General features: G+C 42.0%; 1 protein-coding gene across 1 annotated transcript; it reads right to left on the bottom strand.

The window, feature by feature from the left end:
* Nucleotides 1-316: 316 nt before the first annotated feature.
* Nucleotides 317-985, bottom strand: LOC133084814 (zinc finger CCHC-type and RNA-binding motif-containing protein 1-like). The gene has a single exon (XM_061181581.1). It carries the CDS (start codon nt 884-886, stop codon nt 317-319), a length of 570 nt encoding a protein of 189 aa, XP_061037564.1. The 5' UTR covers nt 887-985.
* Nucleotides 986-13187: the final 12202 nt, after the last annotated feature.

Genomic DNA, 13187 nt, shown 5'->3' with positions numbered 1-13187 from the left:
GCCCAGTTGCTCCGTGGCATGTGGGATCTTCCCAGACCAGGGCTCGAACCCGTGTCCCCTGCATTGGCAGGCAGATTCTCAACCACTGCGCCACCAGGGAAGCCCTCCTATGAACTATTTTAAAGTAAAAAACTATTTGGTACTAAGTGTTCTTATGTTCAGATTCTAAAAGTAATCTTTAGTCCCAATGGAATTTGGTACTCCAAGATTTAAAAAAATTTTTTTAATGATATTGACATAATATATATAATTTTAATCAGTATGTTCCTCCTCATCACTGAAATATGTGCTTTTCTTTATCCCTGGGCGTCTTGAATCATCTGATGTTGAGGGACCCCCTGAACTGGGTTTCCATTGTGGCTTGCTGGAAAGCTGTGGCCTGACTGAGGCTGACAAGAGTGGGATCTTCCCCTTCATCAGCACTTTCTTCTACTTCTACAATTTCTTCTTTTGGTTCAGGAATTTTCTTTTTTTTCTTTTTCTCTTTCTTCTTTGGAGGTTCACGTTCTCCAAGCATATTTTTAGGACAGGCATAACTTAAGTGTCCACTTTCCCCACATTCATAACACTTAAATTTATCAAAGTAGTTTCGTCTTCGGATGAACTCAGCTGCTCTTCCATTGTCAACAGCAATGCTTGCTTTTATCACTCTACCGAATAACTGTTTGTTGTTTATTGCCCTGGTACAGTTTTGTGCAGAGTCTTTATCCAAAAATAAACTAAATTCAACCCCTTTACTCTTCCTGGTATCTTTATCTTTCATTATAGTAACCTTTACAACTTTGCCATACTTGGAAAATACCCGGTATAAGTCATTGTTGGTCAGGGAAAAGGGCAGGTTGGATACACACACTGTGCTTTTACTTGGGGCCAATCCACCACTCATTTCTTCAGGTGGGGCAGGCCCGAGAGACTAGAGGAGCGCGAGCCCTCAGCTCACTCGGGGCTCAACCCCGACTGTTCGTCGCCCCTTGCAGCTGCCTTGGCATCACGGGTCCTGGGCGAGATTACCTTCTTATTTCTAAACCTATGTCACTCAGCCCCTGACGCTCCCCTAATCTTAATGATTAGTTCCAAGGGGTATGAGAACTAAATTGGGTCAAATAGAGTGGAAGACTTTTGGTGGTTGGAGAAATAAAAGGTCCCTTTTCCTCCAAAATGGTGACATGTGGAAACTGGAGGCCTGGGACTGATGTATCCATTGATCCATCCTATTTTATAGGAGTCTAGCTTAAGTTGAAGCAAACACACAGAGGAGGGCAGAGTGGAGACAACTACCAAGGCTGTGCTGGAGTGATCAAACAGCATCTGAATTTCACTGTATCTCTGGACTTTTCAATGGCACATGCAACTTATGTTCTTGAGTTGGGTTTTCTGCTTCTTGCAACCAAACACATGTCACTGTACATGCTTCCTGTAGAGGCTGCTTCCTCTACATTGGCCTCTCTCCTATGCAATCCTAATCTGGACCTTCCTAGGGAAGAGCAATTTCAAATAGGAAATAAAACCCTTGCAAAGAGGAAGTTGAAGGACTAGCTCAAAGAGCATCCATCGATGGATTTTACCCAATAGTTTTGGCTCAACTTAACCTGGTGTTCAAGGCCTCAAGCTGTAGGTCATGTATGTTGACCTGTCCAAATATTGGCCTTTCCTAAGTAGTTTGTAGTATCTGTGAGGGCAGGGGCAATGTATTATATGACTTGAATGTAATCCTACAGTGCTGGATAAAATGTTTTGCACCATATAGGTGCTTAGGAAATGAGAGTTGAACTCAAGTAAATTCAGCTCCTGTCACTGCCATCAGCACATCTTCTAGAAGTTGGGGAGTAAGGACACTCCTCACAACACTGTCAAGTTTTGGGGTATAAACTTCCTTGGCCAGACTCCTCCCTGTTAAACCAGCAGCAACTAGCACAGGGTCTGGCCCAGAGTAGGCGGTCAAATATTTGTTGAATTAATTCATTTTGAATCTGTAACCACAAAACTCACCTGGTCACTTAACAGTTTTGAATTGCTTATTTGAGATACTTTGAATCAGGTCTCTTTAAAGTCTAAATTGTGCTATGTTTGTATTTGACTGACTTCGCTTTCTGTCCACCAGCTGTTACTCTGTCATTTCACTCCAAAGACCAAGATGCAGTACACTGATGGAGGGGCTGACAGATAGGCATTTCTGGAATGAGGGAGGGATGTGTGTGTGTGGGGGGGTGAAGGTGACGGTGGTAGTGGGGAGCACTGGTGGAGCTATCTACCTGCAAGCAATATTCCATGGAAATGGCCCGTTGCTGACTGTGGACGATTATTCTGCTGAAAGAGAAAATGTATACAAGGGTGGCTGCTGGGCTGTAGGAGGTGATAGTTCTCTAAGCAGTTGGTAAAATAACTCAGTCATGATTAATATTGAGTTGGGTAAGCTGTTTTATTAGGTGATAATCATCTTCTCCGGTATAATCTTATCTTGGCAGAGAACTGGCATAGCTTAGCGAGAGGAAGAGTGGTCTCTCATGTTTATCAGGCTGAACAGCAGAATAACAAGGGTTCAGGGAAGGCTCCTTGTTCAAGACTCTTTGCAAAAACAAGAAGAGTATTTTCTGGAGAAAAGTGAACCGTGATTGGCCACCGGGGAGTGTTCTGAGTCCAATGTTGATGTGCCCTGACCAGCTGGTCTTCAGGAGACCTGGCATGGAGATGTCTTTGTGTGAATCTTTTCTTTTTTTAACACTTTTTTTTTTTTGATGTGGACCATTTTTGAAGTCCTTATTGAATTTGTTACATTTTGCTTCTGTTTTATGTTTTTGTTTTTTTGGCCACCAGGCATGTGGGATCTTAGCTCCCCAACCAAGGATCGGACCCATTAAGGCGAAGTCTTAACCACTGGATCGCCAGGGAAGTCGTGTGAATCTTTTCAAAACATGCATAAAGCTGTGGCTGCCCCTTGCTGTGACTACATCCCCAATGAGCTAGAGCTGCTAACCAGGTTGGTGCAGAGTTTGTCTAATCTGTTTAAGAGTATCTATCTGAGCTCATTAAAATGTAAACAAGATATACCTTGCTGTTTAAACAACATCAGAGTTTGTCTTCTATCTGACGCCTAGAAAACAATCTACCCTGGATGTACCTTGCTCCCTCCTCTGAATTCTCTTATCTCTCTTGTTTCATCTGTGCTCTTTCCACTGTTATACTCTTTATCTTGTCTGCTTAATTACAAGATCTTGTAGGGCAATTCTTGCCTGATTTATCATCGCATCCTCCATAACTTATAGTGCAAGGGCTTTTGGATACAAAAATTAATAGAAATGCTGGCAATAATTAACATTTATCGATTCCATACACTGTGGCCATGTGCCAGTTTCTGTGATTTATCTCTATTAACTTAATTCTTCCAACAACCACTTGAGATATGTATTTACAATTAAAATTCCTGTTGTCTGATGAATTGACTAAGACACAGAACTGTTCACTAACTTCCCAGTGTTCACACAGCAAGTATTTGACCAGGCCATTGACCCTAGAACCTGTGATCTTAACCTCTATACTATATAATAGGTGATGAATAAATGTATGTTGAGTGATGAAGACTATGTGACTCCAGATCACAACAAATTTGGAGGATTCCTATTGGTTTTTAGCAATTTTGAGCATTATTTAATCTGGAAGATTTCCAGGAGATCAAGTTAGGATGAACCTTTATGCTTATTCATTCACTCATTCAAATATTAATATTCAAATATTCATTCATTTATTCAATAGGTATTTATGGAACACAAAATACGTGCCAGGCACTGGCTAGGTATGAGGATATGAGAGTGAAGAAAAGAAATATCGTCTGGGCGCTGGTACAGCTTACCTTCAAGTGGGAGTGATGGTGACAAAATAGTTATACTAATAAACATGAATTACTACAAATTGAGGAGTTTCTCTGAAGGAAGAAGATACTAGTCCCAGAGAGCACATAACAGAGGAACCAGACAGGCCAGGTGTCAGGCAAGGCTTCTAGGAAGAACGCATCTTTTACCCGTCTTCTGAAGAATGATTAGAGGGGGAGGAAGGGAAGGAGGATAGGATAGGTAGGTAAACGTTCTAGGTAGCTAGTCAGAGGAAACAGCACATGTCAAGTTCTGGGCCAAGAGAGATACTGGCACCTCAGGACCTAAACACTAACCCTGGCCACAGTGAGTGAGCTCACTCTTTAAAAAAATTAACTATAAATTTTTATATATATAAAACTTCTCACCTTCTACCATACGTATATAATATGACAAGAGTTGAAATCATATGTAATATTGTTCTATAAAGGACCTTTTAAATTTAAGTAGAATGTGAACATTCTTCATGTTTATATATCCTATGATTTTTAATGTGCTCCATAATTTATTTAATAAATCCTTTAGGTATATACCCAGAAGTGGCTTTGCTAGATCATATGGTAGATCTATTTTTCATTTTTTGAGGAACCTCCATACTGTTTTCCACAGTGGCTGCACCAACTGACATTCCCACCAGCAGTGCACAAGGGCTCCCTTTTCTCCACACCCTCACCAACGCTTGTTATCTCCTGTCTTCTTGATGATGGTCATTCTAACAGGTGAGAGGTGATCTCTCACAGCGGTTTTGACTTAATTATTGCTACAATGGCAGTCATATTGCAATATAGAAATGGGTCAAATTAACATGTTTACATTTTTAATTTATACAATGTTATATGTCAGATATACTTCAATAAGAGAAATAAATCCTTTAATGTTGCATATTTTTTTCTATTTTTTCACTATTATAAAAACACTAAATAAATATCTTTGTATAAAACTTTTTGGCATATTTGTGATTGCTTTCTTTATGTAAACTTTTGTGAGCTCTGGATACATATTGCCCAATCTTCCAAAAATGGTTATACCAATTTATAATTCCACAAATAGTATATGATTATCTATTTTACTCCTTCCTCACAAATCTTGGTGTTTTCTCTTTTTGATTTTAAGTCTTTACTAATACAAAATGAAAAAAAAAGGCATTTATTTTTTTTTTTTAATTTTTTTTTGTTCTCTTGATTACAAATGAGATTGAGTTTTTACTCCATAGAATTATCAGCCATGTGTGAATTAGCATTTGAATGCTTTGAGAATAGTCTTTCCAGACTGAAAAGGCCCAGCCTCCCAGGACCTTCTGTACAGATGATGAACCAGGTTTTGGCCAATTTCTATATGATCCTGAAAAAAGATATAATAATCAAACTTTTCTATTAAAAGAGGAATAAGGTCATATTTGGTACTGAGCTTCTGCCTGCAGCAATTTCCTCCATCATCTGCCCCCCTTCCCCTGAGAGAGTTCAACCTTGCTAGAGGTCACTGCATCGAGTATGGTACCTCCCAAGTTAGTATGCAGAGTAAGGCACGCCAGTCAAAGGTCCACATCCAAGCTCAGAAGACAGGAAAGGAAGGAAGTGAAGGAGGTGGGTATGGAGACTAGGAAGGACAGGGGAAAGGAGGAAGGAAAGCAGTGAGGAAAGAAACAGATTGCTGAAAATACATCCCTGTTTGCCTCCACTGTCTATTTCTCCTGCCCCTTTGATGGAAGGGCTCCTATTCTATGTAATTCCTTCCTAGACACAGTCTCATTGTCCCTTTTAGGGTTCTCCTTCTCAGCCTAGTCTCTGAAATGTCTTTGTTCTCTTGTCTTAACTTTGTAAAGTGTTCCCAAGACAGGATCTATTCTCTCTTTCCATCTCCCTTTCTGAAACCTTTTAAATACTCTCTTGACTAAAGTCAGCTCTTTACTTTTCCATTTGAGAAAGTTTCTTCCTATCTATTTCTCCTGACCAGCGCTGTTCAGGAAGCTCGTGCTAGAGCATCCCTCAGTGTCGAGCAGACAAAGGGGAGCTTGTGGGTGTTGGGGGTAGTGCCAGAGAACAGAACCCCTTGTCACCGTATGCATCCTGCCCTGTGCCTGCCTGACTTGGCTTGGCTGGAACACTGCCGGTTCTTTGTAACAGCTTGTGTATCCTCTACTTCTGACAATTTTTTTCTCGTGTTTAATTTCCAAATACATGCCCAGGGAGTCCCCAGCAGTAATTTCCCTGAGTCATGCCTTTTTTTAATTTTCACATTTCTCTTAGTTTCCAGGATCATTCATTACTATGTGCCCCCCACGCCCCCCTCCCCCATCTCTTTCTCCCTGTCGGTCAGGGGTGTGAGCAATGGCTCACGTCCTCTCCGGTCCCTCATGCCATCCCTGGCCTCTGATGCATCACTTGAATGACACTGCTGACACCTACACAGTTCTAAAAGTCCTCCGTTAGTCATTCATTTGGTCAGGGCTCTTAAGGTCCTTTTAAAATTCATAAATTCTCTCTGGAAGGTGGCACATCTAGCTACTTTTTAGCTATTAGTTTTTTTCATCAAGTAGGTTCAGAGAGTGGGGCCATGAGGTGATTTTTAATAAAGAGGCTTGGGAGGTATGAAGCAATAGCTTGGAAGAGATGCTTCAGCGAGGCCCAAGCAGCCCTGCAGTGGTTCCAGCAGGAAGCAGGAGGTGCTGACAGAAGTGAAGAGTGACTCCAAGGCCAAATGCCAAAGAAGATGGGTGGGTGGGGACAATCATTCTGTTGCTGTCCTTCATTTCTTCAGACTGACTTATTTTGGCAAGGTGGGTTCTAGGTGACCACACAACCTATTGCCCAAACTGGGACACTTTTGAGGGTGAAATGGGGGGAGGTTGCTCCTAAAAATTATACAGCACGGACAGTTGTAAAGAAGATTGTCCTGGGCAAATGAGGACACACAATCCCCCTAATTACAGGAGGTACTGGAAAGGAATCTCTCTGTAAGCTCTAATGGGGAATTCTGCATTTTCCCCTAGAAGTCAAATTAACAGACAAACAAACAAACAAACAACTCTGCTTCCTCCTCCCAGGTCCACACAGAGTCACAAGACAATTATTCATTTGAATTTTTAAAATGCACGGATTCCTATTTATGTATTCTTGGTTCAAAGTAAAAGGTGAAATATGAAAACAGAGGTAGATTGGGGGGTGAGCTGTGAAGGGCCTTGAGTGCCGAGCTGAGGAATGTCAACTTAATCCTGTCTGCAAAAAGAAACTGCCAGGGGAAGGGTGCAAAATCCCACCCTGGCGTACAGAATGGATGGATGTAGCAAACACATCGTTAGCGGAGACGCTTTTGACAGAAAGTGCCGAGGATGTGAGCGACAGCAGGAGTGGAGGACACACAGTGAGGACGCTACATCTGAGAGACTGTGGAGCTTGAATCAGTAACACTTGGTGAGTTACTGGATGTGGGGAATGAGGAAGAAGAAATCAAAGGTGACTCACGTTTCCAGAAAGACGGACTAGATGAAGGGCAAGGCTATATTAGCCCAGATCAGGGACGCAGGAAGAGGAACAAGATTAGGGACAAGACAGATTTCATTTTTTTAATCTAAAATTTAAAGAATGTGTATTATGCACCAGGGCTTTGCTGATACTTTACATGCCACCTCACTTAATCTTCTCAACAGCCTTTGGAAGGAAGTCTTGTCATTATTCCCATTTTACAAAGGAGGAAAAGGAAGCGCAGAGAGGTTGAGAGCCTCGCTGTGGGCAGCCAGCCAGTGTGAGTGGAGATGGGGGCCGCAAGAGCTCTCGCCCTTTAACTGTGCCCACCTCTCTGAGATGCACTTGGAGTATGTTGAGGTGGTGGTGATCTGGGGCTGTCTAATTGTTGGTATAAATTTGGCAGATGAAAATCTATTTCCTTTTATGATTTGTTTTTCTTTTCATTCTATTTAGGTGAGTATTTATGAAGGCTTACCTTTTCTTTCTAGATTATATCCACTATCATGTCACATCCATGGGATGACTCCAAAGCATTGATCTCAGTCCTTGACAAACAGTTGTATATCTTCAGCTGTCTGTTAAATTGAGGATCTGTAACTAACTAGCTGCATTAACCTGGAACAGTCATATATCTTTTCAGAGCTTCAGATTTTCCTTGGCCGACAAGAGGTGGTTTGAAGTTGAATATCTATAGTACCAGACTTTAAGGCCTAGGAGAAGCCTTAGCTATCTAATTATTGATAAAACCTCTTTACTCTGCCTAGGGTTCCTATGGTTATAACTTGTGCTATCTAATACAGTTAAACTATATACAATTAAAAATTCATTTCCTTGGTCTCAGTAGCCACATTTAAATGCTCAGTTGTCACATGTGACTAGTAGCTACAATAATGGACAATGCTGATATAGAACATTTTTATCATTGCAGGATGTTTTACTGGATGGTGCTATAGATTAACCAACCATCATGTCTAAAGCCCAAATTATCTTCCTCTCCATTAGCTCAAACTTCGTAGTTCCTTTGTCTCATAGTAGCACATAACACCATTGTTATGGACTGAATTGTGTCCCTGCCCCACTCCCTGCCCCAGGTTCATATGATGAAGCTCTAATCCCCCCTCCCCAATGTGACAGTATTTGAAGATAGAGCCTTTAGGGAGATAATTACTGTTAAATGAGATCATAGCGTGTGACCCTAATCCAACAGGACTGGTGTCCTTTTAAGAAGAGGAAGAAATCTCTCTCTCAGCACGTGCACAGGGGAAGGACCATGTGAAGACTCAGTGAGAAGGCAGCCACCGGTAAGCCAGGAACAAAGGTCTCACCAGAAACCATCTGCGATGGCACCTTGATCATGAATTTTTGGATTTCAGAACTGTGAGAAAATAAGTGTCTGTTGTTTAAGCCGACCAGTCTGGTTTTCTGTTATGGAAGCCCAAGCAGACTAATACAACCATTCTCTAGGAAACCGGACCTCAAAATCCAGGTATGAGGAAAAGGGATACCTACTTCCATCCATGCCTTCATATCTTAACCTAACACCCTTTTCTTCTGTTTTGAATTGATTCTTTTCTTTTGAATATTTCTTCAATGTTCTCCTTCCTTTCAATTTCCACTAACCTAGCATCATATCATATCTGAGGTACTGAGCTACCCAGCATCATTTTTCCTACTACCGCTCTCAATTTATAAATTAATCTCACGAAAAGATTGTTTTCATTTATGTTATCTTTTTGTCATAAATCTTCAGAGGTTCTGGATTAACTCTGGGGCAAAGCCCAAACTTCCTATCCCAAGATTCACAGTGTGGCCACTGTCTACTCCTTTTTTAAAAATTTAGATATAATTGACATATAACATTATATTGGTTTCAGGTGTACAACATAATGATTCAATATTTGTATATATTATGAAATGATCATCACAATAAGTCTAGTTAACATCTTTCACCATACATGGTTACAAAAAGCACTTTTTTTACTATCTACTCTTAATGCCTCCCCTTCAGGCTGCACACACTCTGAACAAACTGATGTTCTGACTCATCCCTGCACTTTTAGCAATCACTGCCCCTGCTCCGTGTTGCAGTGTCTTGCCCCAGGATGTAGGCGAATCCTGCTCTACATTCTGACCCTTCCAACTACTCGCTGTCCGTCATCCATCATTCCCAACACAACCCACAACTCCCTCTCTTTCTTCTAAACTTTACTCATCATCATCAGCAACAGCATCACAACAGACATTACAATAAGAACACTTTACTGAGTGGTTACTATGGGCCAGCAACTGTGCTTAGGAGTTTAATTATTTTACACAATTTTCATAAAAACACTATGCAATCAATATCACTGTTACCATTTACAAACGGAAAAACTGAGGATCACATTGCTCAAGTTAAGGCAAGCCTTAGCTTAACCCTCTTCGTTACACTCTCTCCTTAACACTGATTTGGGGCTTGGTGCCAGAATATTTATCTTTTCAAGCACAGATCTTGTTTCCCCTACTAGCCTGGAAGCTTCCCAAAGGCAAGTTCTGTGTCTAACACACTTTATTCAGTCATCAAAGCAGATCTCAAGCTGCACTGGTTTTTGTTCTACTACTTACCTTTCTGAATCCCATCCCTTGAATGTTGGCATTCCTCAAATACCAGCCTGAGGCCCTCTGCTCTTCTTGCTCTATACACTTTGCACTGTAATTTCATGAGCTCTTGGCTCCATCTCCAGCTGTACACGTGGTTCAGACTTGCCTGGCCGACTCCTCTGGTAGAGAATACCTGTATGGAGAGAAAGGCTGAAATCCATCAGGAACACTGGAACTCTCTTGTAGCCTCTGGCAGGGCCAAGGCTAGGAGGAGGACACCCTAGGAGACCCCTAGGGTGCAAAATTTAAAGAGGTGCTCACTCAGGATTGTTGACTTGCTGACACTGCACTTTCATGACCCTGAGAATGAGTCCTGGCCATGACCTCTCGGGTAGGCCTAGGGAATATGCTTGGGACACCAACAGTGTCGGATAGTCCCAGAGCCCTTTAACGTTTTTTCTAAGAGAATACATTTTCCCTTACAGTATCATTAGTGCTATGCTGGGCTTTCCCTTTATTAGATGTTAAGTTTCTCAAGAACAGAAACTTATTTATCTCTCTAACCCCTCCCCACCAGTGCTTTATAACACACCAGCCACTCAAAAAACTGGTTGTGATGTTGAATTGAATTCCCACTATTTTTGGCCGATCTCCACTGTGGAAGCCTGTGTGAGCGCTCCCATTCCCTTTCCCCCTCTGAGTTTCATCCTGGACCAGCAGAGATAAAATCTGTAAAAGGTTTAGGGGCTAAAGGGAGTCAATGGCGGAACAGGCACAGGAGGTAGCAATTAAGGAACCGGAGCCAGGGCAGTGGTTCTCAAAGTGTGGTCCCCGGATCCACAGTCAGCCTCACCTGAGAACCTGTTAGAAATGCAAATTCCCAGGCCCTACCCCAGACCTACTGAGTCAAAAACGCTGGGAGTGGGACCCAGAAGACTATGTTTTTATCAGCCCTCGGGTGATTCTAAGCTGAAGAATGACCAGGTAGTGAATCAACCTTAGGGCAGGAAAGGATTTCTTGGAGCTAGCCAGAGGGAAGAAACTGTAACCTTAGAATATTAGTCTCGTTCAGTAGCAGAGCTGAGCAAGCCTAACCTTGGGGAATGTGGTTCTAGTAAAGAAAAAAATTGAAATCTGAGATGCTTTTGACATTAAAGAGGAGGGTTTAATTTATACAGAGTTTCAATCTGTTAAATAAAAACTCAAAGAACGAAAAGGATCCTGAAGAGACTGGAGTGTCAGGGGATACTCAAGATGAGACAAGCCTGGACTTCCCTGGTGGCGCAGTGGTTAAGAATCCGCCTGTCAATGCAGGGGACATGGGTTCGAGCCCTGGTCCGGGAGGACCCCACATGCCGCGGAGCAACTAAGCCCGTGCGCCACAACTACTGAGCCTGCGCTCTAGAGCCCGAGAGCCACAACTACTGAGTCCGCATGTCACAACTACTGAAGCCCGCGTGCCTAGAGCCCGTGCTCCGCAACAAGAGAAGCCACGACAATGAGAAGCCCGTGCACCGCAACGAAGAGTAGCCCCCGCTCACCGCAACTAGAGAAAGCCCGCACGCAGCAACGAAGACCCAACACAACCAAAAATAAATAAATAAAGTAAATTTAAAAAAAAAAAAAAAGATGAGACAAGCCTGCTCAGAGGAGAACCAGATGTCAGAGCATCACACAATCATGGCAGGGGACCAGAGCCTGGCACAGATGACTCTCCCCCAAAATGCAGACAGTCTTCAGTTTGGTCCCTATAAGACACAGAAGAAATGGTGGAGTTTGAAAGACTGGGAGGAAAGGATGTGTTTAAATTAAGACTGATTTTCAGAGAGAATAGAGGAACTTACATGGCAGGCTTCACTTAGGACCAGGAATGCAGTGAAGCCAGTGCCATTCATGCCAGGCTCATCCAGGTATCCACGTGGGGGAATTGACTCTTCCCAGTTATTAGGCTCTGTATTAGTCAGACTTTTCCAGAAAACAAGAGAGGGTGTGTGTGTGTGTTTGTGTGTGTGGGGGGGGCAGGGGGTGCACGTGCACACGAGAGAGAAAGATTGATTTTAGGGAACTGGCTCACATGATTGTAAGAGGCTCTGTGAGGCCAAAATCTGATGGAGTAGATTGGCAGGCTGGAGACTCAGGGAGGAGATGCAGTTCAAGTCCAAAGGCACTCTGCTGGCAGAATTCCTTCTTGCTGTAGGAGGGAGACATGGGGTGGTGGTGGTGGTGTCTGTCCTGGTCCTATTGAGACCTTCAACCGATTGGATGAGGCTCACCCACACTATGGGGTGAGCCTCATCAATTAAATTAATTGATCAATTAAATAGTAATCTTATTCAAAAAACACCCTCATAGGAACATCCATAACAATGTCTGACCAAATATCTGGACACCACGGCCCAGCCAAGTTGACATATACAATTAACTACCATGGGCCTGCACCCAGGAAAGCTGCCTGCTACCAGGCTGGTGGTAGGGGTGCCAGTGGTGTGGTATGCTGCTACTGTGTTGGACAACTCAGAGGAACAGAGATCTGACAGGGAGCTCCTCACTAAAGGATACACTACTTTGTGTTCAGTTCATTTCTATTTATAAGCTGTGTGTGTATAATACTCTAGTTAGAGGAAAGGAATGAATTATATAAATTTCTACAAATAAATCAAGTAATAATAATTCCTTAATTATTTGGAATTATCCACCATATCTAAAATGTTAAATTTATTTCCCCCTACCATTGTCTTACTCAAGGCTGTCCTAGTTTCTAGATCCTCTCCCTCAGCATAATTTGATTGCTTTTCAGGCATTTCCTGATTACTCTTCATCTGTTTTGATTCTATTTTCCTTGCCTTATTTATCTCTTTATTGTCTATAAAAATTAACAGGTGTTTGGACTCTTCTAATTTTTTTGTTATTATGAATAATATTACTATGAACATTTATTCATAAGTGTTTTGGTATATATGCCCACTCATTTCTGTTGGGGATATTCCTAAAAGTGATATACATGCACGTGCTCAATTTTATTAGACTATGTAATACCTGTTTCCTCAAGCTGTGTGTCTGAGAATTCCAGATGCTCTCCGTTTTCACCAACACTTGTGAGTCTCACCACTCCAATGAGTTTAAGATGAGTATTTTACTGTGGTTTTAATTTGTATTTTCCTGAGTAATAATAAGTTTGAATTCCCTTTCATTTGCTTACTGGCCATTTTGTCTTTTTTTGGAGGGGGGAAGTACCTATTCAAGTCTCTTGCCCTTTTTTCTATTGGGTTGTCTAACT

The sequence above is a fragment of the Eubalaena glacialis genome, chromosome 2 (genome assembly GCF_028564815.1).
Source record: "Eubalaena glacialis isolate mEubGla1 chromosome 2, mEubGla1.1.hap2.+ XY, whole genome shotgun sequence".
NCBI classification, from domain to species: domain Eukaryota; kingdom Metazoa; phylum Chordata; class Mammalia; order Artiodactyla; family Balaenidae; genus Eubalaena; species Eubalaena glacialis.
Note: the sequence above shows the minus strand (reverse complement) of the source record. Positions and strands in the feature narration are given on the sequence as shown.